Here is a 27,403-nt window from a genome sequence, read left to right as displayed (position 1 = left end):
GTCACAACATACGGCAGCTGATTGCGACTATTCCATCTCTTTCGCTGTGTTGGCAAGAGAATGGTACAGCCATTGTCGAATCGATCTGGTACAGCCATACTGAGTTCGGTACGTCGGGCTGATGAGACGGTGAGGCAATGCGCAATCACGCCCCAATCTTTGGTGGTTTTGACTTTTTCATCGACAAGACGGTGGGGCTCTTCTGTCTCTCGTTGCGACTGTCTCCTCTTCCTCTACATGATGGGGCAGACAAGCCTGTTTCGGTCTGGTTGTGTCTGTCTCACGGCATCTCTGTCTTTGTTTCGGCGGCACGGGTACTTCCCCAGTTGCGGCCGTTTCATCTCTCAATGTCTTGTCGACATGGGGGAGCTATACTCGGTCTGATTCGGCTTGTCTTTGATGTCCAGTATCGATCACCGCGTTGACAAGAGCTGCCATGGCCGGCTCGATCGGTCTGCTGGTCGCTGTCTCCTCCTCATAACTGTGTTCATAAAGGGGACAGAGATGGGAGTCAAACAGGCTCCATTTTGCCTGATTATATGACTGTGGGGGGCAGGTAGGCAGGTGTCAGGCAGGCAGGCTACATTTGGTTTCGTTGTGACTGAGTAATCTCTACCATGCTGTAAGATAGTTGGGCAGTCAGGCTCCGGCCATTCGGCCTGGTTGTGATTGTCTCTTCGCTCTTTCACCGTGAACATGTGTGTTAGCACGGCGGCTGCAAGGCTGGATTTTGACTGGTTGTAGCTTTCCCATTGCGTCGGTAACACGTTGGTGCAGCCTTGGCCGACTCAGTCTGGCAACTGGCACAATGTGTCGTCGACACAATGGAGCGCCCAGGTCTGATTCTGTCCGATTTTGGATGAACCATGTCGCTCACAGAGTTGACAAGACGGAAGAGCTGTCTGGTCCGACTCGGTCTTGTTGGAACATCCCTTCCTCCGGATCCTCCACACTCTGTTCAAAAGACGGTGGAGCTGGCAAGTCTAATTCGTTTTGGCTGACTGTCTCATCTCTTTCCCCTATCTTTGCAAGACGGTGCAGCTGCCAGTGCAGGCCTAATTTGTTCTGATTGTGACTGTTTCATCTCCTTCACTGCGTTTACAAGATAGTGGGGACAGCCAGACTCCTCTTAGTCTAGTTGTGACAGTCTCTCTCTCAGCCACCGTGCACGTTGTGAGGGTGTACAGTGAGGTAGCCTGGATTCAATCAGTTTGGTTGAGATTGTCGCATTCATCTTTCTCAGAAGGTTGGCAAATAACAAACGGTGTGGCAACCAGGTCCAATTAGGTCCAGCTGAGGTAGTCTCGACTAACGTTTTGGCAAAAGGGGTGATGGTGGTGCTGGCTGCCATGGCTGACGTGGCTTGGTTGTGACTGTCTCATCCCTCTCACTGGCTCAGTGGGAGGTGCTGGCTGCCATGGCCGATTTGGTGTGGTCGTGACCGTCTCATCTCTCTCACTTGGTCAGTATCAGAGAAATGTAGGTGCTGCCATTGCTGACTTGGCTTGGTTGTGACTGTCTCATCGCTCTCACTTGGTCAGTGGTGATGCTGCCATGGCCGACTTAGAGTGGTTGTGACTGTCTCATCCCTCTCACTTGGTCAGTAACAGAGAAATTGTGATGCTGCCATTGCTGACGAGGTTTAGTTGCGACTGTCTCATCCCTCTCACTTGGTCAGTGACACGGTGATGCTGCCATGGCCGATTTGGTGTGGTTGTGACTGTCTCATCCCTCTCACTGGCTCAGTGGGAGGTGCTGGCTGCCATGGCCGATTTGGTGTGGTTGTGACTGTCTCATCCCTCTCACTTGGTCAGTGACACGGTGATGCTGCCATGGCCGATTTGAAGTGGTTGTGACTGTCTCACTGGCTCGGTGGGAGGTGCTGTCTTGGGCGACAAGGATAGGTTGTGATTGTCTCACCCCTCTCATGTGTGATAAAGTGGTGCCAACAGGTTCAATTTGATCTGCTTGGTCTGTGAGATTCTGATGAGATTGTACTGGGGAGTCTCTGGGCCTCGGCCACTGCAGTCACATCCCATTTAAACACTGATCCCTCCACAAATGGGTAAACTTGTTGAATCAAATTCAGAACTTTTGTGGATCAAAGTCGCAAAGATGCGAGTACAGACTCAACACGACAAGAAGTGTAGTACATCTGTTATATTGATACAAAGTACTTATATTACAAGCTGGCAGTGAATCAGAGCCTAAAACTAGATGAACTGAGACTATTGCACGGCTCAGTCTCAAATCGTCCACAGCCCTTGGGATTGGAATTAGCGCATTCAAAACAAATTACAATGTTCCAGTTAGCAAGTGATACTTAATAAGACACAAGTGGCAGTGAATAATACCAGAGATAGTCAAACATCTTCAGTCAGATACAGCAGCTTATATCAGCAATTTCTTACTAACTTTGTCGATTCCAAAGCATTGCAACTATGTATGTACGTATGCTATTGCTTTCATAACAAAGTACATGTGTATCACTAACCTGATATTGCACCCCCCGCCCCCCCAAGAAAACTAACACATCTGAGCAAAGAAGCTTTCCCGTGACAGACTTTGCCATTATACAGACAATCATTTATGTACAGGATCAATAGCTAAGATAATTGCAATAATCAGAACTAAATTCTTGATAGGAATGCCTCTAGGATTATGTCGTGGCCACCCCAATCACCACAGAGGACCAGTGAGGCATCAATTTCTCTTCCAATCTACATGTAGTCAAACTAAACTAAATTAAGTACAAAACATCACCCATCACAACTGAGGGGGTCGGAATTCACCACCCCTGACACAACATACATGTATTACAGTCCCTCTGCCTCAGGTCAAGATGCAGTCCAACTGATAAGGATCACAGAGTCGAACTGGACCACACAGTCAAGCACAACACGAATGATTACAGACAGTGAAAATATTCGTCCATTTATTTACTCTCTGTTAGTGTCTCCTGTTTCTTTGCTTCCTCGTCGAATGCCGATCGTCCGAGTTCACTGTCAATGACCTTATAGACTCCCTCCAAACCTTCATCAGCTGCCACATCTGCAACACTTCGTCCTCGCCGTCCACGAATTTTGTCAGCTGGAAGAGTAAAATGAGGCAATTACTCTTTGGGCAAGTCACTTTGAACCTTGACTGACCCCTACCTTAGAATGAGACGAGCAATTATTTGTAATGTACAAGTACTTGGTGTCTGTCGAAGTCGAAACTAGCTTCTGACCGACTCCCTCAGGTTGGAGACGGAGACACTCAACCAACACATTTATTGGCGTCCTACTGTTGTAACGAAAAACCAACCCTCACAAAAGGGACCAAAGAGAGGACCGATGCTAATCAAGGTGCATTGACTCTCGTACCTTCTTTCTTGTCATCCATGTTGTCCAACCAAATATCGTACAATTCCTGCCGATCTAACAGCTTGTTCAGAATTCTATTGCTGATGACATCATGGCCTGATTTGCTCTGTCCGTCAACCACGCTCTGATAGTCACTCGATTTCAACAGTTCGAGGAGCTCCTTTGGGTCAAGCGCGCTGAGTTTTTCCGAGTAGTCCTTCATCCCCTTCTTGAAGCGACCTGTGATACGAAGAATTGTAGACATTTTGGAATCACCGGGGCTTTTAGAGGTGGGCTCGCTATCAGGTCATGGCTACAACATTGGCAAAGACCACCAGTTTTATCTTTGAGTCCCAGAACAATTGAACCAAGCCTACACTCCTTCATTCTCCAAAAGAGATGGAAAACCAAGGCTTCTTGTCCCACAGCAGACAAAAGACCAACACTTCATCACAACAATATAAGAGTAATCAATCATGACACCATACCTTTGTGGATGACCATTTTCTCTAGTTTCCTCTTGGTGGCCGCACGTTCCACTATTTTCTGATCTATAGTTTTTGCTGTAACGAATCTGAAGACTAGGACAGGTACGGTTTGTCCAATCCTGTGACACCTGTCCTGAGCTTGGAGATCTGCTTGTGGGTTCTGCATGAAAAGAAAAAAAAAATTTGATAAATATCAGTTCCATTCTGCAAGATGGTACAAACTCCATTTAGGCTAAAGTGACATTAAAGCGAACTGGAATCGCCAAGCCAGTTCGTATGACCTCGTTTTCATTTCCCGCGTATCGGGTGATCAGAACGAGGCATGAATGAAACATGGCGCCTAGCTGTCAATCATTCAGTGACGTCACTACTATGGAATTTACTATGAAAATTCATGAATGAAAGATCGCATGACTCACGTGATTCTCACATGATTCTCAATAATAAAAAATTGAACTGCGCATGCTCGGGCACTGGGGGCGGAGCTACAAATCTGAACTCGAATAGGAAGTTGGAAGTTTGACTGTCTCGGGCGGTGAAAGTCGAAAAGTTGAATAAATCGCTCGGCGGTTCCAGTTCGCTTTAACCGTGTTCTTGCACGCAGCCCTTCAATTCTAATGAGTCAAGACGACCATCTTACCCAGTCGCTGTCGTATATGATACAGGTGTCCGCAGCTGTCAAGTTGATGCCAAGGCCACCAGCCCTCGTACTCAGCAAGAAGATGAAAACATCTTTATCCTCATTGAACATCTCCATCTGTGTGACAAGGAACAAAATATAAGTAACACGAAAATCACAAGCAGGCCTGCAATTCCTCCAAGAGAAGGGGGTTGCGAAGTTGACATCTGCAAATAAGGGAACAAAACCAGCATTATAACTCTTACAGACTAATGGATCTTACAGAATCAAACTCACCTGTTCTTTCCTGTCCATCACATTCATACTGCCGTCCAACCGTGAAAACTTGTATTTGCGTAGATAACAGAAATCCTCAAGCACGTCCAGCATGCTCGTCATTTGGGAAAATATTAGCACCTGAAACGAATGAATGCATATGAACTACAACCACCAAATTTTTCTTTCTTTCTCTCCAGAGAGCACTTTACTGCAGGCGCCAGGGACTGACACCATGGCCTTACCGACTCACATCTTTGGCCAGGGAGAGTGAGTCTATCACAAGCTTCTCCGGTTTCTGACTTGTCTTTCTTTCTAGTTCTAACTGCTCAGCAGCGTACAAACATCAAAAGGTTGTTCCCCATTACTAACCTTGTGACCTCCTTTCTTGAGCTGTGCCAGCATCTTGTCGAGCAACATCATCTTGCCACACGATGCAACCAAAGCTTCATCGACCTTGAACTGGCCAGCATCATTCAGAGGGTATTCAACGAGATACGGGTGATTGCAGATTCGTCGCAGCAGCATCATCATGTTACGCATTTGCAGGTGGACCACCGATTTCTTGAATTCAGGAGCGGACCTCTTTGAAGAGCTGCAGTTCGAAGATATAATTATTTGAGAATTCGACTTCGTTACTTGTAGTTGTAGGCGACTTGATATGCAGTTACATGTGGGAGTCAGAGATCAAAACTACTCAAGCTTGATGTAAGATATGAGAGACCCCTATGGCAACCCTGTGCAACTTAATCTGCCCTACTTGACTCGTGCCTCTGGTGTACCTTTAAAAGAACAACTCACCTGTTGTTGCTAAACTCAGCCACCTTGTTCACCCAAGATTCAAACTCATCATCATCATCATCATCACCTTTGGGATCAAATTTCGCCCGCCCCTCCCGAGCCTTAGCTTCCTGCGAATTTTCTATCATCATATTGTAATCGATTTCTTTCCTCGACGCTCTTTTTGGACGGCCCTTGTCGTCATATTCGATATTGGTAGCCTCTTCCTGGAAGTAGGGGAGCAAACTGATGTAGATCAAGTGAGGGAGTGTGAGCTCAGCAACAATATGATCTACCCAACACCATCATCAGAAATTTGGCAGGGCACCAACACCAAGGCCACTCCAGCAAAAATAGCCTTCTGAAGTAGGTTACTGACAAGAAAACTTAAAAGGCAGAAGGGCAAGTAAGGCAGACAGCAGGGGCCAATTGCCTACGTGCCTGGTCTGTGTCAAGGAACGCCAGTCTTACTCCAAATAGGGATTTGTAGGTGTTCTTTTTTATCGGTGACCAATGACCGAGGTTATTGTGGAAAGAATGCATTGATAAGAGAAACACCACGTACACACCTCTTTTTCTTCAACTAAATATCGGATCGACTTGTCCACAGCCATCCCATAATACCGTGCCTGCTCCTTGGCAAGGGGCGCATAAACCAAAATTTCACGCTTCGGCGGGATGACGAGATCAACATCGCATTTCAATCTCCGCAACATGAACGGCGTCAAGATTTGATGGAGCATGGAGAGGATGTTCTTCTGTCGTTCTTCGGCGACGATTTTTTCATTGGCGCCTTCAGAGGCAATGGCGTCGATGTCGAACCAGGCTTCGAAGCTGAAATACAGGAGGAAAATTCAAATAGAAATTTAGGAAGAAGTATATTAGACTCAGTCGGTCGGTGATGACGGTCAAAAAGAGAAATATTACTCAAAAAGCATACTCGTTGGCAGGTCTAATAAATTCAACAAGATTAGGCAACAAAACACTTTTTCACAACCGTCTGATCATATGAACAAATGTTAACTAACCTCCCAAGATCATCAAAGATTTCTGGCAGGAGAAAGTTGAGCAGGGACCAGAGTTCTGCTAAGTTGTTCTGCAGGGGGGTACCAGTCAACAGAAGACGATGGGTCGTCTTGTACATCTTGAGCTCTCTGAAATCAACAATGGCAAAACATGTCAATATCTTGCTATCTCTTTCACAACAAATACATGTATCCATCGGCAATAAAGTGTGAACTTCTCAAACAGGCACATAAGTATAGAATGTTAATGTTTAGGGCAAGTTGGCAGAGACACACAGCTGAAATATGCACCTTTTTTATAATACGATCAATAACTAGTTTTCCACTTACTTGATCAATTTGCATTGGAAATTTTTGATCCTGTGTCCCTCATCAATGATCAGGTATTTCCATGGAAAGTTTCCCATGTGTTTCCGGTCGTTCATTGTGACTTCATATGATGTGACTACCACAGGGTAGGAGACGATATCGCCACGGATTTTGACGGCTTTTACGATTTTCTCGCGGAGGATTTCTCGTTGGTCTGCGGTGCCGTGATACAGAATCACCGGGACCTGAAACATAAATTGTAGAAAAGTTGTAAAAAGCAGACTATAAACGCCAACCTCGCCCAAGGGCCTGAATGAGAAAACTGCTGAGAAAAGACGCCATCATATTTCTAATATCTTACACACAAAATCCAATTTACCTTTGGAGCAAATCTCTGGAATTCCGACACCCAGTTTGGAATGGTAGACAAGGGTGCTACAACTAAGTATGGTCCAAGAACCCCCATATTCACGAGATGGGCCACGGCCGCTATACACTGGATGGTCTTTCCTAGACCCATCTCATCGGCCAAGATACCATTGATACCATTCTCATAGAGACACTGAAATTACAAAAGAATAAAATATTTAGAACACAGGATCGAATTCATTCCAAAGAACTTGCAATTGTTGAAACCTACTGACAAGACAACTGCCGAGCTTTTGATCAGCGTTTTTTTAGTGCCCCGTGGCCCCATCTGTGTCACAAGTGGTGTCAGCCTCAGGAAAGCTACCACATTCATGAAAACAAATCCAAGTAAGATGAAGGTTTTCAGTAGACGCGTCACTCACCCTGAGCCACATGTATCCATCCACCTGATAACGTCTCAATACGCCACCAACAAACAAGTCCGGCTGCTCTTCCGGTGCGACTTCCCCATTTATTATCCGGACTGTCTTCTTCACTGCTTCACTATAAATGGCCGTTTTGTCGAACTCCACATCATCAGCATCAGTACTCATTGGGATCTTTCCTCCATCTACTTCATCAACACCCAATTTGTCATCAGGCTTATCAATACTGTCCAATTTGTTATCCTCAAGATTACTCTCAACAGAATCTGATTTGGCAGGATCTTTGTCGGTATCTTCTTGTGAAACTAAGATATCATCAGATTTTTCACTTGTTCTGTCAGGTTGTGATTCCTCCGCCTCCATTTGAAGTTTTGCTCGTTTTCGTAATTCCTCCTCGTCGAGAAAATCCACAAGTGTTTCAACCTTCCTTTTTTTCCCGCGCTGCTTTTTATTTCCCGAATCACTACTCTGACTGCCCGGCACACATAAATCTTTGGCCCCATTGGCCAAAGAATTGCGTGTCTTTCTTCGAGGAGAAAATATCGGTGCTAGTTTTACTTCTTTTTCAGTCTCAGGTTTTGCATCAGGAACGGTAGCGTCTGTTCTTGCTAGTGACTTCCTCCCACTCCTACGAGGAGCTAGCTTTTCTTTAGGTTGTGTTTTTGGTTCCGGTTCCAGACTCGCCACCACTGGTTTTGGATCTGCAGCAACTGGTTCTGGCTTCAACGCGCTACATTCATCTTTCTTGGTGTGATCACTTGTCGAGTCTTTTTGGACTTTTATTCCGGCCAGGCACTGAAAAGTTATAAAAGACGAAATTTGGACTTGGCGAAATATACAGTATGTACCCTAGCGCAGCACCAGCAGTGCCACGAAAATGTTAGCATCACAAAAGTTTTCAGTGCAAATGGCCATGAATTTAACCTGCAGCAAAGAACACCCACCTCTTTCCTCTTCTCCTCGAACTCTTTCTCTTTCCTCTCCGCAACCTTCGCCAATCGTTTCTTCAGTCTCTCCGCTTTTCTTGTCTCCTCCTCTTTCTGTCGTTCCATCCGAGTCAGCAGGAATTGCGTGTACATGGTGCTCTTGTTGAGTAAGAACTCTAAACGCCTGTAGCGCTGTTGGCTGATCTCATCATTCAGGTTCATCAACGCCTGCAAATAAAGTTCATACTCCTTGTAAATGCAGTAGTTGGGTTGAATGAATACATAAGGAATACAGACAAGAGGCACAACAGGACTTAAGCTAGTTTCAAGAGCGTGAATGAACGACCAAATGTCATACCTCGTCCCTTTTCTTCTGCAGCTCTTGCTCCTCTTGCGAAGAGATCTCGTTCATTTTCTTCTCCTCCACAAGCATGGCATCAGTCAGCACAATGTTTTCACCACTCGTCCCATCCTCTTCCCCAATGCTTGAGATTCGATCCTCTGTGCCAGAGCCTTCACCCTCCTTGTTAGGGGTTCCATCCTTGATGGTTTGAGCACCATCCCCTGTGCTAGTGGCTACCCATTTGTTTGGCTCAGTGAGGGCTTCCTCTGAAGGCATCTTGGCCTCATCAAGGACCGGCTGGAATGGAGACTCGATTCGCTCTTCTAACACGGTAGCCCTAGAAGAGAAATACATGACTGATTCTGGCTATAAATTTAACCCTGGATTAATAATGAGAAACATTTAGAAATTCTTAGTTTGAATGAATCTTTGAGATGCTTTCCACAGCAATTAAAGAGGTGTAATTACGCTTCTAGTCCCACTTCACCACACCCCTGACTGAGTGAATCAAATATCCCGCAGGAGAGCTCTCCGGCTATTTTCAAATATGAAATCCTGCTTCCGAGTGGTATATTCTCATCTCATGTCTCTTAATGATAACAAATACTGCCTACAGTTACTGAAACTCACATATTTTGTCGTTTTCAGAAATGGTTTCCTGCTTGTCGATTCCAAATCAAGTTGCAGCCCACTCGGCACAAATCACCAGAGTTAGAGTTGACACTGCTGGACTGCACTGAAACAGAAGATTCACCCGGATCAATTAAAAAGGCCTAGGCCTAAAATGATGCAATAACAATATAGGCCTACATCTCAGACTCACGGTCACAGGTTAGGATCGTTGGCATTGGCAATTGAATCAATGAAAAAGACTAAAATCAAGAATGGAAATGGGGAAATGACCATCATCATTTACATTGTTGCGCACCGTGCGGCCTAACTGCAGAATAGCTGGGACAGTAGTAGTGGAGACATGCGGAGCACACATGGCGGGTGTTGCTGTCAGTGTCCGGTCACAATCACCACGCAAGCACTTCTCTGGAGTGGAAAATCCAGATACTGAACGCCGACCGCAAAACGCAGTTTCAACAAAAAACGAACGCTTCAGCAGGGTCAAAATTATGTCAGATTTGTTTCAGAATATCATAGGAACTGTTGGTACGAATATTTAGAAAATCGGACCAAGGGTTTACCAGAAATTTGACATAAATCGTTCCTGTTCCGCCGACTTGTCACTTCCAGAAATTACGTAAAATTTCCCGCCATGCCCATGGAGTGATTTGCGGCCGATGCCGACTGATGTTTAAAAACAACGTGGTGAGTAACGACGACGACGACGACAACAACAACAAAAACAATATTCTCACACTTCCGGTTTACAATTTTGTCAAAACACGTTTTTTTACCTCTAAATAAACTTGATTTTCGCCCTTAGTATGGGCTCTTGAAGGCCAGCATTGAACCCCCTTGTCAGTTAGTTTGTATATATCGGCCAAAATGCCGCCAAAACATAGGAAAATCGCCGTAATGGGCTTCCGAGCGGTCGGTAAGCAACCAGATTTTTCCAGTTTTTCTGTTCACGATCATGATGATATATACAGTGGAACCCCGGTCGGCGACCACCTCAGTAACGCGACCACCCCGCGAACACGACCAAAATTCTCCGGTCCCGAATGGTTTTCTCTCTAATTCCCATTAACTGGCCCTCGCTAACACGACCACCCCGGTACCCAAACCGCGACCACCAGCTTGGTCGGTCCCAAACTGCAAATTAACCCCGCTAACGCGACCATGAGGCCTAATTGCCGTAATCAACCATGACCGCATCGTATCAATTGGCACCTTCTCGCAAATCCGTGTTGATAGTTAGCACCTCGAACACAATGACCATGGGAATCCATATGAAAATAAATGATGTGTAAGTGAGTTTGATCAAATGTAAGCGCAAATAAAATGAAGAATAAACTTTCTTTTCGACTCACGGTTTGTTTTTCATCATTTAGTATTAAATGATGTCAAGAGGCATGCACACGTAGTTTTTAGGACAAATAAATTATGTTGATTAGTAAGAGTACCAATACTCAAAGTAAAGAATGCTTACTACGTCGTAATATTGATAAAATACGTTTTTAAAAAGATGATTTAATCAGTACCGGTTCAAATTGGCTGAAGTTAAAGCAGGAAGACATCAGGAAGAATTCTCAACATCTTCTCACATCACCTCTCTCAATGTTAGCGGGAATATTAGCTTGACATCAAGAAGGGCAGCTGCCGATGGTGTGAATAACATGCTTGCTCTAATTAGCATGCTCAAGTTTTAATGTAATGTTTGGTCTAATTAGCTCTCGTCCGTTTATTTACTCATTTACATAAGTTGTAAATTAAACGCAAAACACTCAAGAAAATGATTTTTTATTCGTAATATACACACAAAATTATCGAATCACCCGGTGGCGTAGTCATTAATGCATGTCAATGTACACACAGCATATCTGCTAGGACGATGTTTTGGCGGGAAAACCTACTTATGATTCTTAAATTCACTAACGCGACCACCCCGGTAACACGACCACTTCGGCTTAGTCCCTTGGGTGGTCGTGTTACCGGGGTTCCACTGTAAAACATGTTAAAGTGAGTTCGTCGTAGTCTAGGCCTACCTCTCAGTACTCGAGTATTGTAAAGCCTAGATTCTAGATTAAGATTGATTGAGAACTGCTGCATGGAGTGTTATGAAATGAAGGCTAAGTTTCATATCTTGGAACTTTCAATTCATTGCCTCATTTCTATTTCTTTATCTTTGTCTTAGACTTAGACTTAGTATTTTTCTCAGTAAAGAACTTACTGTAAACTTGTTCACTAATTAATAGGCTATTGAATTCATTCACCAGTTCAAATTGGTGCTATTTCTTTGCAGGAAAGTCCTCGCTGACCATTCAATATGTGGATGGATTGTTTGTGGACTCGTATGACCCAACCATCGAAAATAGTAAGATACCATATTTCTGTAAAAGTCAAGGAGCACACATTGTCCTAGTAGTACTACACTCGGCCATTTCAGGCCAGTTGCTACCTTACCAGTCCTAGATTTATATGTGAAATCCCTTTCTACTCCTAGAAAAATTAGGATCCAATTAGACAAGGAATATAAAGCATAGCAGTTGAGAGACCCTTCTCTACATCAGGTGACAGTCAGTCTTTTATGTTTATTGTAAAACCCTTTCGTTGTTTTTGTTTGCAGCCTTTCAGAAGCAAGTAAAAATTCGAGGGCAGGATTATTGTCTCCAGCTGGTGGACACTGCAGGACAGGTGAGCATTTGTTTTTGCTTCACAACTTTCAGGGTGAAAGTATACATGTAAATCCTTCAAATGTTGAAGACTTTGGCCCATGAGTTTTGATTTACTCTCTAAAAACGGTGTATCGCAGTGACTTACACAGCAGGATTCTCTCAGATGTGTTGAAGCTTTTCTCATAATCCCACAGTCAGAGGCCTCGAGCTGTAGTATCCCATGAATATTTCAGGATGAGTATTCCATCTTCTCCTCTAACTACTCCATGAACATTGATGGATATGTTCTTGTCTACTCTGTCAACTCAAAGAAGAGGTAAGATTATTGTTCACTGTTCATACGTGACCGAGCAAATTTTGCTAATATCGAAAGGCTGGACGGCATCTAGGAGGTCATGTGACCAATAACAGAAGCCCCAGGGGTGTCAAATCAGAATAGGTTGCACTTTACAACTTTACGCACATATGGCATGGGCCCACTAGACTGCTGATCCCTTAACACTTTCAGCGCCCAGCCATATTTAGCGTACTTCCCCCAGGGGCCAAGGTTACGCCCCTTTTTACCCTTTTTCAAAATTATGAAAACAATAGAAGGAATAAAGATAATTACATGAAATTTTCTGTGTTGGTTCTTCTTTGTTAGATCTCTTTACAATGCTAATTTGGAATGATAGTCAGCAAAGCACTTGATTTTGCACAATGGTACCCCACACATAGAACAGTAATATCTGGTGTCTTTCCGAATACCCACTTTTTGGCATACTCTCGGCTACATCTGCCCCCGTCATCAATCTTCGACCCGCCATTGCGCCTATTCGAATGCAGACAATCTTGGCTATAAATAGCACATTGGCTGAACATCATACTATCACTTCAAGCGCTGTATAGTTAAATTGTTTTCCCCTATACTGCGCTGCTAGTCGCCTCGAAGACAAAGCGGGAAATTTAAAAACGCGACGTAATATTACGTCGGATGGCTCAACCGTGTGAACTTGCAAGACGTAAAATTACGTCAGATGGCGCTGAAAGTGTTAAGTAAGGGTGTCGGTACTGTCACCTTTGTTTATTGCTGAAAGATGCCTAATCCTGAGAACTTTGCTCTAATATTTCCTTTTTCCATTGCAGTTGGGAAGTCGTTAAAGTCATCCATGATAAACTCTTGGACCAAAAGGGAATGAAGTAAGTTTAAATCAATCAATAAGTGTGTAAAATCCCCCTGAACACTCTGGGAGGATAAAGCACTGTTGAGCAAGGACCTGTCCATCAAAAAACGTTATAGAAATGGAATTTCGAAAGCCCTGGTAAACTTGAGTTTTGAAGATTTTGCGGATTAGCATTATTCTACACGTGTGTTTGTGTTATTTCCAGTGTCCCACTTGTTCTCGTTGGCAACAAGACAGATCTTCGTATGGACAGGGTCATCAGCACAGAAGAGGGCAAGAAAGTGGCCGACTCGTGGAACGCAGCATTTCTAGAGGCATCTGCAAAGGAAAACCATGTGAGCATTAATTGATGTGCTGGAGTGATTTGGTCAGTTTTTTGACATGGTCAGATCAGACTTGAATAGTTTCGATTTCCACTAACCCCAACTTCACAGCAACCCCATATTGCACAATGAAAATTGTCTACTAACACCGTAGAAACATGACGAGAGATTACGTGGTTTTAGAGCCCTGTCTTGATCTTGATGACAATTTCTCCATCTTGTTGCAGAGTGTACCTGAGATCTTCCAAGCCCTTGTCATGCAGATCGAGAAAGCTGAGGGAAATGTGCCGGAGAAAAGTGGCTGTGTTGTCTCGTAAGGCAGTACCCAATCAGTTCAGTGCTGCGGATCTCTCATCTTTTATAATGGCTTATCATTCTGAAAAGGGCAAGGGCAAGATTAAAGTGTTCTATTTTACAGCTGTTTTGATTTTAGAAGGAAAAACTAACCAAAGCTTTTTCAAGGAATGTAATTATTAGTAAATTTTACTCGCAAGTTGAACTTATGCAAATTTCAACATGTATCTTATACCCCCTCCCCCCTCAGTAGTAGATTTGCCTTGATTGTTTAGAGAGTCTTTGATAACCTTTCATGTACTTGCAGTGATTATATGGTGAAATTTCTGTTAATTTTGGTTGGTGTTACATTGATATTTTACGTGGTTGTGGTTTCCTTTGCGGGTGTTGCTAATTTGACGAATTGTAATTGAGTGACGAGTTGTCGATGCTTGGCCCCCTAGAAATGATATCAAGATGAGAAGGTGTCAATCCCTTGTGGGGGAGGGTATTAGATACACATTGATACTTGCATAATGATTTAAAGGAAAGAACTTGGATTGAGAGGGATTCGAAGTATAGAATGAACATGTGTGGCACACATCACCTCGGGATCATCTTAAATGAATGGTCAGCAAAGCAACGCGCAAACAAATGATTGAAGTCGCTGCAATCTGTGATTATAATCAAGTAGCTTTTGTCTCGTGCAATCATGGTTGCTGGTGGCGGTGATTTAAATTGTTTGTTTGCATGGAGCATGCAGAAGAGAAGAGTGATCTCTTAGGTGGGCTATCGTTCCTTGAACTTTTTATAATATTTGTCTTGGCTTGTGACTTGAAGGGACTGCGCTGGGAGAAGATAACTCAAGTTTGGTTATTTATCATGGGCATTGTCATTGCTTAATTCAGCTGCTGTGTGGCCATGAGAATATATCATCGCATTATCAATGCAACATTGAATGCATAATGTATAGTATGCTCAATTTTTAACAAGTTTTCTACCTTAACGTGGTCATTTTCTGAGCTGCCATCCTGTGATCATTACATTGTTAGTATGGTTACATTGTTACCATATACCCTGTACTTCATTCATAGAAATAAACCCCTATTAGCCATGCTACTTCATACCCTGCTGTCACAAGCTATTCTTCTCACAGTGCAGTCTCTGAAGTGTCAATCGCCAAGTTACGTTTTTAACTGAATTTTTCTTGAAAGTCAGTTTGAGCAAATACTATGTCTGGTATAGTGCATTGGGTATAGTGTAGTAGGCGTTCAGAGCTCTCATAGTTTGTAAACCTCAACTAATAGGAGAAAACTATATTCTTACAAAAAAAGTTGTTTAAGTTACAGCCAATGGACAAGACTCTTTTAAATGAGGACTGGATCCAGGGGCGAGGGCGTACAATTGATCGCCTCCAGGTGACTACTGTAGAACCTCTCTATTAAGGACTCTCTTGGCTCCTGCCTTTAGTCGCTCTTTAAACCCGATCCCCTAATGTGAACCTGCTTAAATATCACAGCAGATTTTACAACAACTACAGGGTCGTGATGCAAACGAATTTGACAATCTCTGCGACAGATATGCAACATATGTATGAATAATACTTTCATTTTGTAGACCATGAAATCCCTCTCTTTGCACTTCTTTGGATATTTTATCGAAATGAAGTGGCTTGTGAAAATGAGAGATGAAAGAGTTTTGGTCATTGAAATAATTTCATTGGTTGATTTCTACTGTGGGTTGGCGAAGTATGACTTTTTACATCCCGAGCATAGTTATATTACGGGATTCAGTTATTTGATTTATCAGTTGATTTTGTAGCTTATACATACGTATATCCCTGTGTATTGTTCTCGTTTAGTGATATTTCAGTGTTTGCATGGCCCCTACTTCTGTCACATGAAACAGCCAGCTATTTGTTTTGGCCTGTACACACTTGACAATGTAGAATGCTTCAGAGGAGCGTGCAAGTGTTCAGTACTGCACTGCCCCCTCCTTTCAGCATTGAAATTGACCAATAGCTTTCAACAACATTTTGAAATCAAGTTGAAGATGTGTGGATTGCAAAAACAGTTGTAGGGTTTGGAGTAATCTGGCGTATTGAAAACTAAAATTCCCAAGCTTCTATATTTTTGAAAGTCCCAAATATTTCTTTTTGACGGCTAAGTTTCCAATTTTCCAATCATAAAATATCTTTTTGTGTTGTTTTGGCAAATTGTCATTGTTCGTGCAGTTGCAAATCTAAAAATGAAAATTTCGCAATTGGCAGTAATTGTTCAGTATGAAATATTTAACTACACTAAACTCATGTGTAAATTGCCATCGTTTTGTATCATATCATATAAACATGTGTATATTCTGTAGCCCTACATGTATCATAGCCCATTGTAACTGTTATGTATATCAAATGACCTCAATAAATTGTGCTATGATTCTAAATAAAGGAGATACCATTTGTTTGTTTTCATATGTTTCATGAAAATGTTAATGAAAGACTGCTTGGGGCCAACCTTGCCTAGTCAATGTTTCATGTTCGCATTGCTAGTTATGTCCCTGAAACCTCAAAGATGCCTCTTTTGACTACACTCCGGAGGTAGTGGGCCGACCTCGTCCCTCACCATAAGGAGATCTAATTAGGATGATGCAATGGACTGCCCTGGGAGTCCTCTTTTGACCCAAAAATGTGTTGCCTCTCCTTGGGAACTGGAGTTCCTATATCCTAAACATTCGTGTGTCATTGTGATAAAGTCACAATCAGGCTGGGATAAAGACACTTATGCCACCCTGAGCTTCTGAGCCTTTCACTTGGCACTTGGTGAATAAATGCCCCTTGCCAAATTGTCGAAAGATCAGTCCGGCCTCATCGTCTCCTATGAATACTGGTCTTATATAACCGGTTATTCCGTTACACACCGTCGCAGACAGCTGGTCTCTAGTGATGTGGTCCCGTCACAATCTGTCCCAATCTTGATTGTGACAGGGCCCGGATGTCAACTACGTGAGTGACGTAGCCAATGGAGCTGAACGTTTTTGGAAGCTAAGTCATGCATAGTTCTAAAGCAGAGCACAACCCGCATTATCATTCAAACATCGGATTCAACTTCATTTTATGTACGTATTGATACAACGATCCAAGCTAATAATCCTTTCAACTTAGGATGAGACTGTCCTGGTTTTAATGCTGGCCAATGATGTCATCACATCGATGCCGCCTGATTGGACGCCCTGAAGACAATGTGATGACGTATATCATAATTTATCCACGGATGAATTGCTGTGAGGAACGAATGGTGTTAGATGAGTATCCATAGTTGAGAGCACAGGAGTTCGTTTCCTTGGAGTCTGCAGGAAATTTTTACGCGGAGATATTCGGAATTCGTCGGATATTTTTCATCTTTAGACACCCATGAAAGAAAAGGTGAGGCCATTTTTTTCACAGTCAGACCCCTCATCATCAAACTCTCCTCATCAAGCGCATCTTGTCATAAAATATAACATCAAATATAAAGTCAACTGTGGAATAAAACGTCCCCTACGTCTGGGAAACATAATTTCATTTTCGATTGGGACGAGCAGGTCTGAGCAAACTTGATGGAGACTTTTTTCCTCAAAGGCCGGTACATCTGTCTGTGTGGCAGAAGGTGGTTCCTGCATGTTTTTTAAGTAATAGTTCTTAAAGATCACTTGAAACCAACATATTAGGTCTAAAGATCATTTATAACTACAATGTTCATTAATTTTGGGTGCAAAATCAGTTTTCTTCGCAATGACAGCTTGGATATTGGGTGGTTGTGCATTTCTGCAGTTGGTCGGCAGCCATCTTGCGTTACACACCTTGGTTGTTAAAACAGCGGTCATGGAAACCCATGATCGAAGCCGCATTTCACAACCTGAGTGGTCGTAACTGTTCGTACTAAATTCGCTTCATGCAATGCAATGGATCACATTGCAGTCAAAATCGGACTGGGACAGATACTAGACATGATTGAAGCGAGACAAACTCGTCGCATCCTTTGCACCTTTAGTTTGAAGTCCGTGTTTGTCCAACTTCATAGACATTTTGTGATAAATTCATTGAATTAACAACAAAATTCCATTGAAGAAAAATGTCAAAATCATGATGGGTATACCGGCATGGATATCATCTAATCATCTCTGTCGATGACATGTCCCAATCCTCATATTGTACAAACATGACTAGGTCTACATGACTATGGTATAAAACATTGAGGAAATAATTATAATTGACACAATTATCTGACTATTTGCCTTCCTGTACCCATTACGATCATGCCGGCAAATTATCCAATATATTTGACGAGGAAATAAAAGTAGAGCAAGCGAGCAACCAGGAAAGACAGAACCATTTGCACATCCGAAAAAAAATTGATTTCAATTCCCAGACATTCTGAATGCTCAGTCTCATTCTTATCACTTCCCTTCTTTTTGTTTCGATGAAGTTTCTCAAAAACCCGCTCAACGCATGGGGGAATGTCGGCAATCTTTAGTCCGAATCTTTAGTCAAGACAGACGTCTCATCAGTGTTTTCTTTCTGCTGCGGCAATACCTCTTTTCTGAAGATTCCATCCATGGCAGCCATTTGCAATTTGCCATGGGTGGGGATCAATACATGAAAATATATGTACAAATGTGTTTAGCAAACAAAATGCTTACAACTAGACTGAAAAACACTTATTAGTGGCTATACAAAACAACCTGTAACTCTGTCTTAGTTCTTAAATGATCAGGGGGGGGGGGGTGAGACACTTCTTGTGTCCATGATGTGGCAAGGCTAAAGATTGTGAATTAATTATGCGAATGACAAGTGGTTGCAGCCATACGGATGAAAACAATGATAATAATGCTGCATTCCATTTATATTATTGTGCAGGTGAATGTAGTTTATCAGTGTGAAAACGTTTGTCAGTTCAGTTGAACCGAAGTTGTCATTAGACGACGAATTCACTATCAAGTCAAACTTGAAGTCGGATTTCGTGACTAACAAAAGGCTTAAAGACTTGATATCGGACAAGCGCTTGAGTAATTTATAGATTTGTCTCATGTTTTCATTTTGAAGTGTTGCTTTTTCGACGCCGTGTTATTGGGACACCCTGTTATCCTAAACTCCCATATTGCAGCTGCACTAATACTTGCATAGGCCCTGGTGCACAATTATTCTAGCACAAGTTTATAGATGAGGAAGTGATAAATATATTACAAAAACACCCACTGCATATACATTGCTATTTAAACAGCTACAGGGCGCAGTTCTCACATAATTCATTCTGTTCAAAATAATTTTTCTGTCACACATACCCAAAAGACCTCTATGCATCATTTTATTGATATTCTTTTAGGCTTTGTTATCTATCCAATTAATTTTATCTCCCCTTATAGGCCTTCTATTGTACGTGTTCACATCATCCCAGACACCACTTATTCAGGCCAATTATGGCCTTTTTGTCGGGATGGGGGCCCCAGATCAGATCAATATGTGTCATAAATATAAACGTTTTATGTAGAGGTTATTGAGTTGCATGAATCAACCCCCATCTACTAATATCAACACGTAGATATCTTGCCGTCAGGAATAATTTCACAAATTACTGCAAAACCGTCTCTGAACGTCTATTTCGAAGATGAATTTCAGCCAGCCTCCCGACCCCGTTGTTTTTTCATTACATCCGGGGTGTTGGTCTCATAAACTGCTTTTGATGCAGATTATTGGGTCAGAATAAGAATAACTTTTTCCCTGCCTGGAAATTTATACTGCAACACTCATCAGTAAATTCCCAATGGTATCTCTATCACATTTTATTCTATTTCTTCTCCATTATTACACCCGGTTATAATCGAATAAAATATGCAGCCAGTGACACTCGGGATGATGGAGCCGACAAGCCATGCGGCATGATACAATGATTTGAGCGATTGTGATAATGTCCTCTCGGACGTATTTGCTGAACGTCATGGTCCTCCTAAACATTACCTTGGCAGTTCGGCGTGGGGCGGCACGAACATCACCATGGTCGCCTTTCGATACTCGGCAGTAATATTACCCACCCCTCAATATTCTGGACAATAATAAAAAGAATCATAAAAGTTACTGGGGACTCCACGATGAGTGGTGATAATTCCCCCAGCGCATCCTGTGAAGTCTTGGTCAGATTTCACTGATAGGTCATTGTGTTAGCACGTGCCCTCAACACGGCCGCGTGGGCACGTGGGACATCCCGGGGATTCTCGCTCCAAAAGAGATATCCTGCGTGAAGGGTGTGGTGGACACGTGCTGATGATGATCTATCATGTTATCATGTGATTTTCAGTCATTTCAGTCTTCCAGAGAGAAAAACGGGACAACTTGGGAGTGGGATTTAGGTGTAAGGAGGATCATACCTCTGCTCGCCAACAAGCGTCGCCACATGTGGCATCACACTGAATTGGTTGACTATGGCCTTTAATCTCATAACATCATTGCGACAATCAATGCATTTGGTGCATTGTCTTTGGTGTTCACACGACTGATATCAAATATTAAATATTAATAAGTGGTCTGTGCATTGCAAGAATAACAAATCATAGGTCGGCGCAAAGACGATCAGAGCGTTTTGGTTACATGTGTAATTGCTCAAGATAATGACTATTGGCTGACAAAAGATGGAATTGCACTGTCAATAACTCAAGTTTGTCTCCGATACATAAAACATGAGATGACAATTACCGTTATTGTTTCTCTGACTCACGTCCGGTAATTGTGCATTCTTTGTTTTGTGTGATTTCTTCGTAAGGCGAAATAACTTTGTTTTCGCAGATGCAATGTCTTCGTTAGACAGGTTTCGCAAACCCGATGAAGACGTACGAACTGCAAAGGTCCGTCTTGTATCCGATTCATGTGCCGTCTATTGTGTCGTGGTGTAATAACGGCGTTCTCAGTGTTCGTTTCGGAGATTAGTCCCATCAAATCAAATACTAGTATAGTTTGACGTATTTCACTTACATTACAATCAACTTTTAGAATTATCAATAGTGAGTACTAGGAACATTACTCCCGCTTCGAAATCAACCTGGCATGGACATCTCTGCAAATCACTTGGAGCTTATAAAGGTGCTATCAAAAGAAACTATTCCACATTTAATGAATGTTAAAGGTGTTTTCTCACCTTTTGATGATAAATATCGAGGTGTGGGCCTCAAGCAGCCACATGTGAGAAATTAACCCCTTCTGGCTTATCCCGCTAGAAATGCAAGATGCTGGTTTTAGAGTGATTTGGATTCCACAAGTTAACGTATGCGCAGACGTAAGCCGGGACGTAAAAATGTCTTAACCCTTCCCTATATACGTCATTCGTCAAAACTGTTGGTGTGGGAGAGATGAGTGCGGTGGGCTCGTGAGGGTATATTTGGGGATCAACGATTATCCCTCACACTCTGAAGGGAGTCTATAGACAAGGGCAAGAGCAAGATAGGTCAGATTAAGTTACAGCTAGTAGCCAATACGGGTCTCCCCCACTGACAGTTCAACGAAACTATTCACGCGTGTACGAGGAATATTTGTTATGCTGAATCAACCATGACCCAGTCCTTGACAATTCTTAGTTGTCGCATGGAGATGACCAATTTGACCCCCTTGCAGAGCACCTGCCAGTAGTCTCCATTTTAAAGCTTTTTTGATTTAGTCTTCGAAGGGATGCTGCACCGTTGTATGTGGGTCTTGACTGGATCTTTCACCCCGGTCTCTCACAGTACACCTGCCGGAGTGCAAACGTGTTGAAAGAGTCGATTATCGCCCCAAACTATAAATCATTAGCATCTTTAACACATTAGCCTGCCTAAATCACCTGTGCTTACGGCTTAACCTCAGATAAAAGTATCAAAAGCGAATTAGTGTGTTCCTCAGCAAAGAAGAGAAAACATGCAAAGTCAGCCTCTAGCGTCTGCACTTGGTTAGGTCACTGTCTGAGGTTTCTATCAGTGGATATAGATGGATAGGCCTACGAACCACGTTCTTGATAAGTTAGGAATTTCGATAGAGTTCGGTTGTGCCGGTGTTATTTCAGAGTCCAGAACAACCGACTGACAGTAGAGACATCTCGTAGAGAAACCTAAAACTACACTCCTCTAAAACTTTGCAGACAACACACTGACACTTAGTGACATCTAGAAGAAAAACCAATAACTATACGTTTGATGAAGACTGTTGGATGCGTCTTCGTTTCTCGGTAACACCACCTACCGTAATGATTTATCTCCCCACCCAAATTGCAGGTAACCGGTTGATAGTAGAGACATCTAGTACAAAAACCAATAACTAAACGTCTCATGAGGACGGTTGGATGTGTCTTCGTTTCTCGTTAATAATTTTCTCCACTCCACTATTTTGCAGACTCCAAAAATGCCAGCAGGAGGAGTAGTCGATGTAGAGGATATCATTCTCCAATACGCTCGCAAATGGTTTGAAGACCTTGAACAGCGTCCGCTGGAGAAGAAATTTGGGAAGCTCCCCTGGGAGCAGCTGTCTGTGGAAGTTGATCGGACTCGTCTCATTGTTGAGCACGACAATGCCCTCCATGAGAAGGAACAAGAGGACCAAGCCGTAGGAGAATACTCCCCACGCCATTCTGTCCTCTTCAAATCAAATTATGAGAACACGACGGGCAGTCCTCTAAATTATCAAATCTGTACAGAAAGGCGCACCAGGACAAGTGTTGCACTGACTATTACGAAAGGATTCTGTTTTGGTGCAGGTTTTGAGATTAAACTCGGACCCCCTGCCCTGGAGGCCAACCTCGGGCTTTCGTCCGAGTTAAGTTTCGAGAAGAGCGTCCAGACGACTAAGGAACAGGAAGTCTCATGGACTTTGAACACTCAAGTAAACGTACCGCCTCATACTCGTACAACAGTGGAACTAGTCGTCAAAGATGATGAGTACAAAGGAACTTTTGGTATCCGGAGTTATTTTTCGGGAAAGATTTACGTGGATGTGAGCAAGGACAACACGCAATTGACGCGGTTGATTATTGGTGATTTGAAACAGATTTTCAAGGAGGAGATGGGATTTAAACGATGTCCGAAATCAAAGAGGATTTATTTTGACACACATGGCATTTGTAATTGTCGCTATGGTGTTGAACAACAGGTGAAGATAAGCGAGACGCCAATACCCATAGAGGGCGAATGAGAGATTAAGAGCAGGAATTTCAATTTGCTGAGCTAGAACTATAAATCGAATTTAAACTTCTTGGTTTAGCTGTTGTCACCTCTATCATATCGGGGAGATTTGAGAAAGACACATTTATGACTGGGACTGTAACACACCCAACGATGTGTCAAAATACCAAAAGGGACATTTCAATTCTATTTTGTCCTCCAAAGCTCGGACACCTCTCTTTTTCGGACCACACACAATCAGTGATTGTGAGGTCAAGACCACACTGGAAATGTCCGAGTATCAAATCAAAACGGCTGACATAAAGCAGGTTTATTTTATTTAAATAAATTAACAATTTCATTTAGGGAGACCTTAACCTCCCCAGAATCATAAATAAGAAGCAAATCAAACAGAACTACAGATATGTCTCTTAAAATAACTATCCTGTAGACTGTGGATCCACACTGCCGTGTTGTGAAGGAAAACCATCCCTTCGAGGACAAGCAAGTTTTGGCAGATGATAATCTGAAAAGATGTTCTACCCTTCCCTAATAGAGACAGAACTGTGAGGACCGTTAAAGGGACTATAGGCAAGAGCTAGGGGGTCAAATTAGTGATTGCTCACCATCTGTTTCTGCTAATATGCACACTTAATGAATGGACCGAGTTTTGTACAGCGATGAATATATTCTCTGTACAAGCATCAATAGTTTCTATACATCATGTAATAGGAAAGACTGGCAACTCTGTGCAATCTAATCAGACCCAACTGGCTCCTACCTAAGGTCTCCCTTTAATTACTAACTTGATTCCCTGGCTAATGTAAAGTGGACAAAAATTAGATATTCTCGGACCAACCACTTTTAAGAACAGACCGTTTGCAATCTGCATTATAAAATGATGATAGAAAAAGATATGTGAATTTACAGTCTACTGCTACATAAAATAAGTCCATAATGAATCAAGGGATTCGTCAGCTGAATTTCGATTACGGGTTGGTAAAGTTGTGTTATCACAAGCCGTCTTTGAAACAGCGGCCACCACATCCTTTGTTAAAAAATCCGAGATGACAGTATTTAGACAGCTCTGCACAGCACAGATGGTGTCAGCACCATAAAGATACACCCCTGATATTGCCACACAAATATCATATCCGATCAAGTCCAGTCTAACATTTCTTCACAAATATTCGAACAATGTTGTCCTCCACCTGAAAATATAGAAAATAAACAACATTTTATAAGTCATTTTTATTCAAAATGTACTTTCAATAGAATTGTTCCAACTGTCCTTGTCACCTTGAGATAGGCACTTTCGCTGTAAGCTGATTATCACCACCAAGAGTACAAGGAAAGAAATGAAATAGAATCAAATTTGTTGAAACCTCACAGGGATACATTTTGTTTTTGAAAGGACTTAAGATGTTTTGGTCTGCATTTTCGGTCTACTCTGGGCACACTTCGTACTTGACAGCCAGCTGGGTATTAATTCCTTAATCCAAGATGATAGTTCACTCTAAGATCACATACCGTACCTCGTATTTACTAGCAGGCTCTGGCCGTACATCGGTGACATTAAGGTCCTCTTTTTCAATGGAGAGTTCGTACTTCGTGCCAGCTTTTGTCCCCTTGAGGATTTCAGCACTCAGGTCTAACGCCCTGAAAAGATGAGTTAAATAACTATATATGTAGAGTAGAACCTATCAGTTTCTGCATAATTACTTTTTGGACACACACAGTAGGCCAACTGACATATGCTCTTTATATTGAAGTTACAAAGTTTAAAGGAATATGAAAAACAAACTCTTCTTTGGTGCGACCGAGGATTTCTCTGTGTTTTGGGTATGAAACAATACCTAACTGTAACGAAAGACAATTTAATACTTACATGTCTCCAAATACTATTTCGAGGCTGCAGAATTTTGCATCAACAATTCTTTTTCCACCAACCAAGCCTTTCTTTTTTGTCTTCAAGTCTGGAATTTTGACTGTCACTTGCACAAATCCATCTTTCGCATGTTGATTCACACCTGAAGTAAAAAATATACAGGGCAATCAAGAGGCGAATGGTCTCTTTCGGAATGTGCTACATCGCCAGCCACCTTTTTGATTCACCCAGTACATCACATGGCCACCATAGCATAGGGACAGGGATAACAAACTCTTAACAGTAGCGTCCAATGCCTGATGGCCAATAAATTTGACTCCTCAAACGCTCAGTCACTATATCGAACGATCCCCGTCAAGAAAACTGCACAAAGGTTTCTGGGTGGGTGGGTGGAGAGATCATCGGCCCTGCTGGAGGTCATCAGTTTGTAAATAAAAGAAATTTTCCCCCAAGTTTAGACATAGAATTACGAAACATTTAGAAAACGCAATTAAGTCAGACTGAGCTTAGAATAGTGTTGAGAATACGCACTATAATTCGGACTAATCGGTTCATTAGAAGTAGATGCCATTGTGGCGAAATTTGAGATATAGCATGAAGTTATGCTCTGGAATTTGACAGAAACAAAACGAAACTGAAAAAACAACAATGTTGTGGTAGTCCCGAAATATTGATTAATTCGGTATTCCCCGGGCTTTTCTCATTTCTCGGCCGCGAAGACAAATCTCCAGGACGCGTCGAAAAGAGCGACATGGACATATCAGCTTTTTGTGCAGTGGTGGTGGTGTTGGTGGGGGTGAGTGCAGGGGGTGCAAGCCATTCTTTTGCAGAGTCCGCGCGTGAACATAGGTACGGTAATCTCTCTGAGAGTTTTTTCCAGGCATTGTCTCTATTACTCAAAGGAGATGCGGAGGATTTATTGGCACAGCTTGACCGTTCTTGAATATTCCCGTTACGATATACATTGATGATCTTGCATCACTCAACAATCAACCAACTTACATCTGCATGAACCCTAGGCCTACCGTTTACCCAACGAGCCTTTTACCCTACAAGTCCAATCCCCAGTGACCAGAGCTCGGGGAAGGGACCTGTGGTAGGTACAATGAAGAGGCCGTTTTGTAAACAATACTGTAAAATCGGCCATGGACAGATTATGAGCTTCGCCTCCCAAGTGGGTTTAATCCAATAGACTATAGAGACACTCATTGAAATACTTATCTATGTGTATTTATCAATAGCCAAAGGCGAATTGGGGTTATTTTCGAAAATAAATAACTCACTGCTTCGTGCGCTAAGAGGCGGACTCAGAAACCTTGGACGGGGAGAGGTGCAACCCCAGACGAAGTGAACCGAATAGGTGTGATCTTTGAAATTCGGGTGTTATGAAGAGCCTTTCCCAGAATGCAAATGGAAACAAAGCATAGGGCTTAAACTTTCGGCAACACTTTTACGTTACCAGTAGGCCTACCAAGAAAAATTGAGTTTTTCGTCAACATTACGGAAACAATGGTTAACAATCATGTTGCTGGACTTTTAAGCTCTGAAATCGCTGTATTGATTGAAACAAGTGGATGGGTAAGACTGCTGTGATGTCCCCAATACCCGCACTTGTGCATCTACAGAGCGGACCAATCACGAGTGAATACGATGTCCTGTTTCTTTGATAGATTCTTCTTTCAAAGTTTCGAAGTAGGAATGCATATTCACGAAAATACAATGACAACAAAGGGATCATTATGGAAATCCGTTATCACCAACAACATATTTATATCAACAACGATTCATGGCCCACAGATTCGTTTAACATTTGCAAATCCTCCCTTTCGCAAATTCAAGAGTATTTATTACAACACCAAGTGTGCCTGTGGGATTCTGTCCTCCTTAAACCTTTCTTCACCAAAAAAGGTTTATTGATGACCAAACCAAAGGTTCTTCACAGCTATCTCAAAGAATACTTGTCTCCACAGTTTATGCCGAACCCTCATTACTTCACTAATTTTTTGACTATACACATGCCACCCGCAACAGTGACTTCAAACACCTCCAAAGGACAGGTTTGAGGATATCTTCGTCTATTTTCGTTGGCATTATCGGCTGTAAAAGGAATCTGATCCACAAAGGAATCCGATCCATAAATGATTGATCCGTGGCTAAACCGTTAGGGATAAACTAGTTATTACATTATTCGCGCGCTTCTCTCGTGAATGTCCTTGGTACAGCTGTGCTATAGCCTGCTCAAACTGTACCGGTACTACTAACTTGTGCTGATTTGGTAACATTTTAAAAACAATTTGTTACATTTAAACAATATTTTGCGCTGATATGATTACAATTTAACAAGAATTGAGCTGTATTGGTTATATTTCAACGATAATTGAACTGATTTGCTTATGTGTCGACAAGAATTGTGCTAAT

General features: G+C 42.4%; 4 protein-coding genes across 6 annotated transcripts; 2 read left to right on the top strand and 2 right to left on the bottom strand.

Moving 5' to 3' along the window:
- Positions 1-2,167: 2,167 nt before the first annotated feature.
- LOC135497798 (lymphocyte-specific helicase-like) lies at positions 2,168-10,161 on the bottom strand. Of its 3 annotated transcripts, none has more exons than XM_064787717.1 (16): positions 10,098-10,161; positions 9,535-9,640; positions 8,920-9,241; positions 8,580-8,789; positions 7,633-8,430; positions 7,221-7,403; positions 6,863-7,086; positions 6,536-6,661; positions 6,077-6,341; positions 5,529-5,734; positions 5,100-5,322; positions 4,749-4,868; positions 4,473-4,589; positions 3,833-3,992; positions 3,366-3,584; positions 2,168-3,090 (listed from the first exon to the last, which is right to left on the bottom strand). In XM_064787717.1, coding segments are annotated over exons 2-16 (3,330 nt in total). In that variant the 5' UTR covers positions 9,537-9,640; positions 10,098-10,161; the 3' UTR covers positions 2,168-2,935. The 3 variants fall into 3 exon arrangements, with proteins under 3 accessions (XP_064643787.1, XP_064643790.1, XP_064643788.1); XM_064787720.1 differs by having other exon boundaries at positions 9,535-9,635; positions 10,098-10,137; XM_064787718.1 differs by lacking the exon at positions 10,098-10,161 and adding an exon at positions 9,821-9,904.
- Positions 10,162-10,259: 98 nt separating this feature from the next.
- Positions 10,260-16,398, top strand: LOC135497965 (GTP-binding protein Rheb homolog). The gene is made up of 7 exons (XM_064788024.1): positions 10,260-10,450; positions 11,819-11,890; positions 12,143-12,210; positions 12,425-12,507; positions 13,317-13,370; positions 13,560-13,689; positions 13,905-16,398. Exons 1-7 carry the CDS (start codon positions 10,402-10,404, stop codon positions 13,992-13,994), a joined length of 546 nt encoding a protein of 181 aa, XP_064644094.1. The 5' UTR covers positions 10,260-10,401; the 3' UTR covers positions 13,995-16,398.
- Positions 16,399-17,232: 834 nt separating this feature from the next.
- On the top strand, positions 17,233-23,925 carry LOC135498142 (uncharacterized). The gene is made up of 2 exons (XM_064788318.1): positions 17,233-17,368; positions 22,334-23,925. Exons 1-2 carry the CDS (start codon positions 17,357-17,359, stop codon positions 23,126-23,128), a joined length of 807 nt encoding a protein of 268 aa, XP_064644388.1. The 5' UTR covers positions 17,233-17,356; the 3' UTR covers positions 23,129-23,925.
- Positions 23,419-25,633, bottom strand: LOC135498143 (uncharacterized). The gene is made up of 4 exons (XM_064788319.1): positions 25,517-25,633; positions 24,986-25,127; positions 24,633-24,756; positions 23,419-24,308 (listed from the first exon to the last, which is right to left on the bottom strand). Exons 1-4 carry the CDS (start codon positions 25,554-25,556, stop codon positions 24,267-24,269), a joined length of 348 nt encoding a protein of 115 aa, XP_064644389.1. The 5' UTR covers positions 25,557-25,633; the 3' UTR covers positions 23,419-24,266.
- Positions 25,634-27,403: the final 1,770 nt, after the last annotated feature.

The sequence above is a fragment of the Lineus longissimus genome, chromosome 13 (genome assembly GCF_910592395.1).
Source record: "Lineus longissimus chromosome 13, tnLinLong1.2, whole genome shotgun sequence".
NCBI lineage: Eukaryota > Metazoa > Nemertea > Pilidiophora > Heteronemertea > Lineidae > Lineus > Lineus longissimus.
Note: the sequence above shows the minus strand (reverse complement) of the source record. Positions and strands in the feature narration are given on the sequence as shown.

Excerpts from the sequence above, each read along its gene's own strand:
- LOC135497798 (XM_064787717.1), bottom strand. Across the intron at positions 5,323-5,528 it reads GCTGAGTTTAGCAACAACAG|CTCTTCAAAGAGGTCCGCTC; the intron begins GTGAGTTGTTCT and ends TTCGAACTGCAG. Across the intron at positions 3,091-3,365 it reads CATGGATGACAAGAAAGAAG|CTGACAAAATTCGTGGACGG; the intron begins GTACGAGAGTCA and ends TTACTCTTCCAG.
- LOC135497965 (XM_064788024.1), top strand. The coding sequence starts at position 10,402 with ATGCCGCCAAAACATAGGAAAATCGCCGTAATGGGCTTCCGAGCGGTC. Across the intron at positions 11,891-12,142 it reads TGACCCAACCATCGAAAATA|CCTTTCAGAAGCAAGTAAAA; the intron begins GTAAGATACCAT and ends TTTTGTTTGCAG. Across the intron at positions 12,508-13,316 it reads TCTGTCAACTCAAAGAAGAG|TTGGGAAGTCGTTAAAGTCA; the intron begins GTAAGATTATTG and ends TTTCCATTGCAG.
- LOC135498143 (XM_064788319.1), bottom strand. The coding sequence starts at position 25,556 with ATGGCATCTACTTCTAATGAACCGATTAGTCCGAATTATA. Across the intron at positions 25,128-25,516 it reads ACCGATTAGTCCGAATTATA|GTGTGAATCAACATGCGAAA; the intron begins GTGCGTATTCTC and ends TTTTTACTTCAG. Across the intron at positions 24,757-24,985 it reads GAAATAGTATTTGGAGACAT|GGCGTTAGACCTGAGTGCTG; the intron begins GTAAGTATTAAA and ends TCATCTTTTCAG.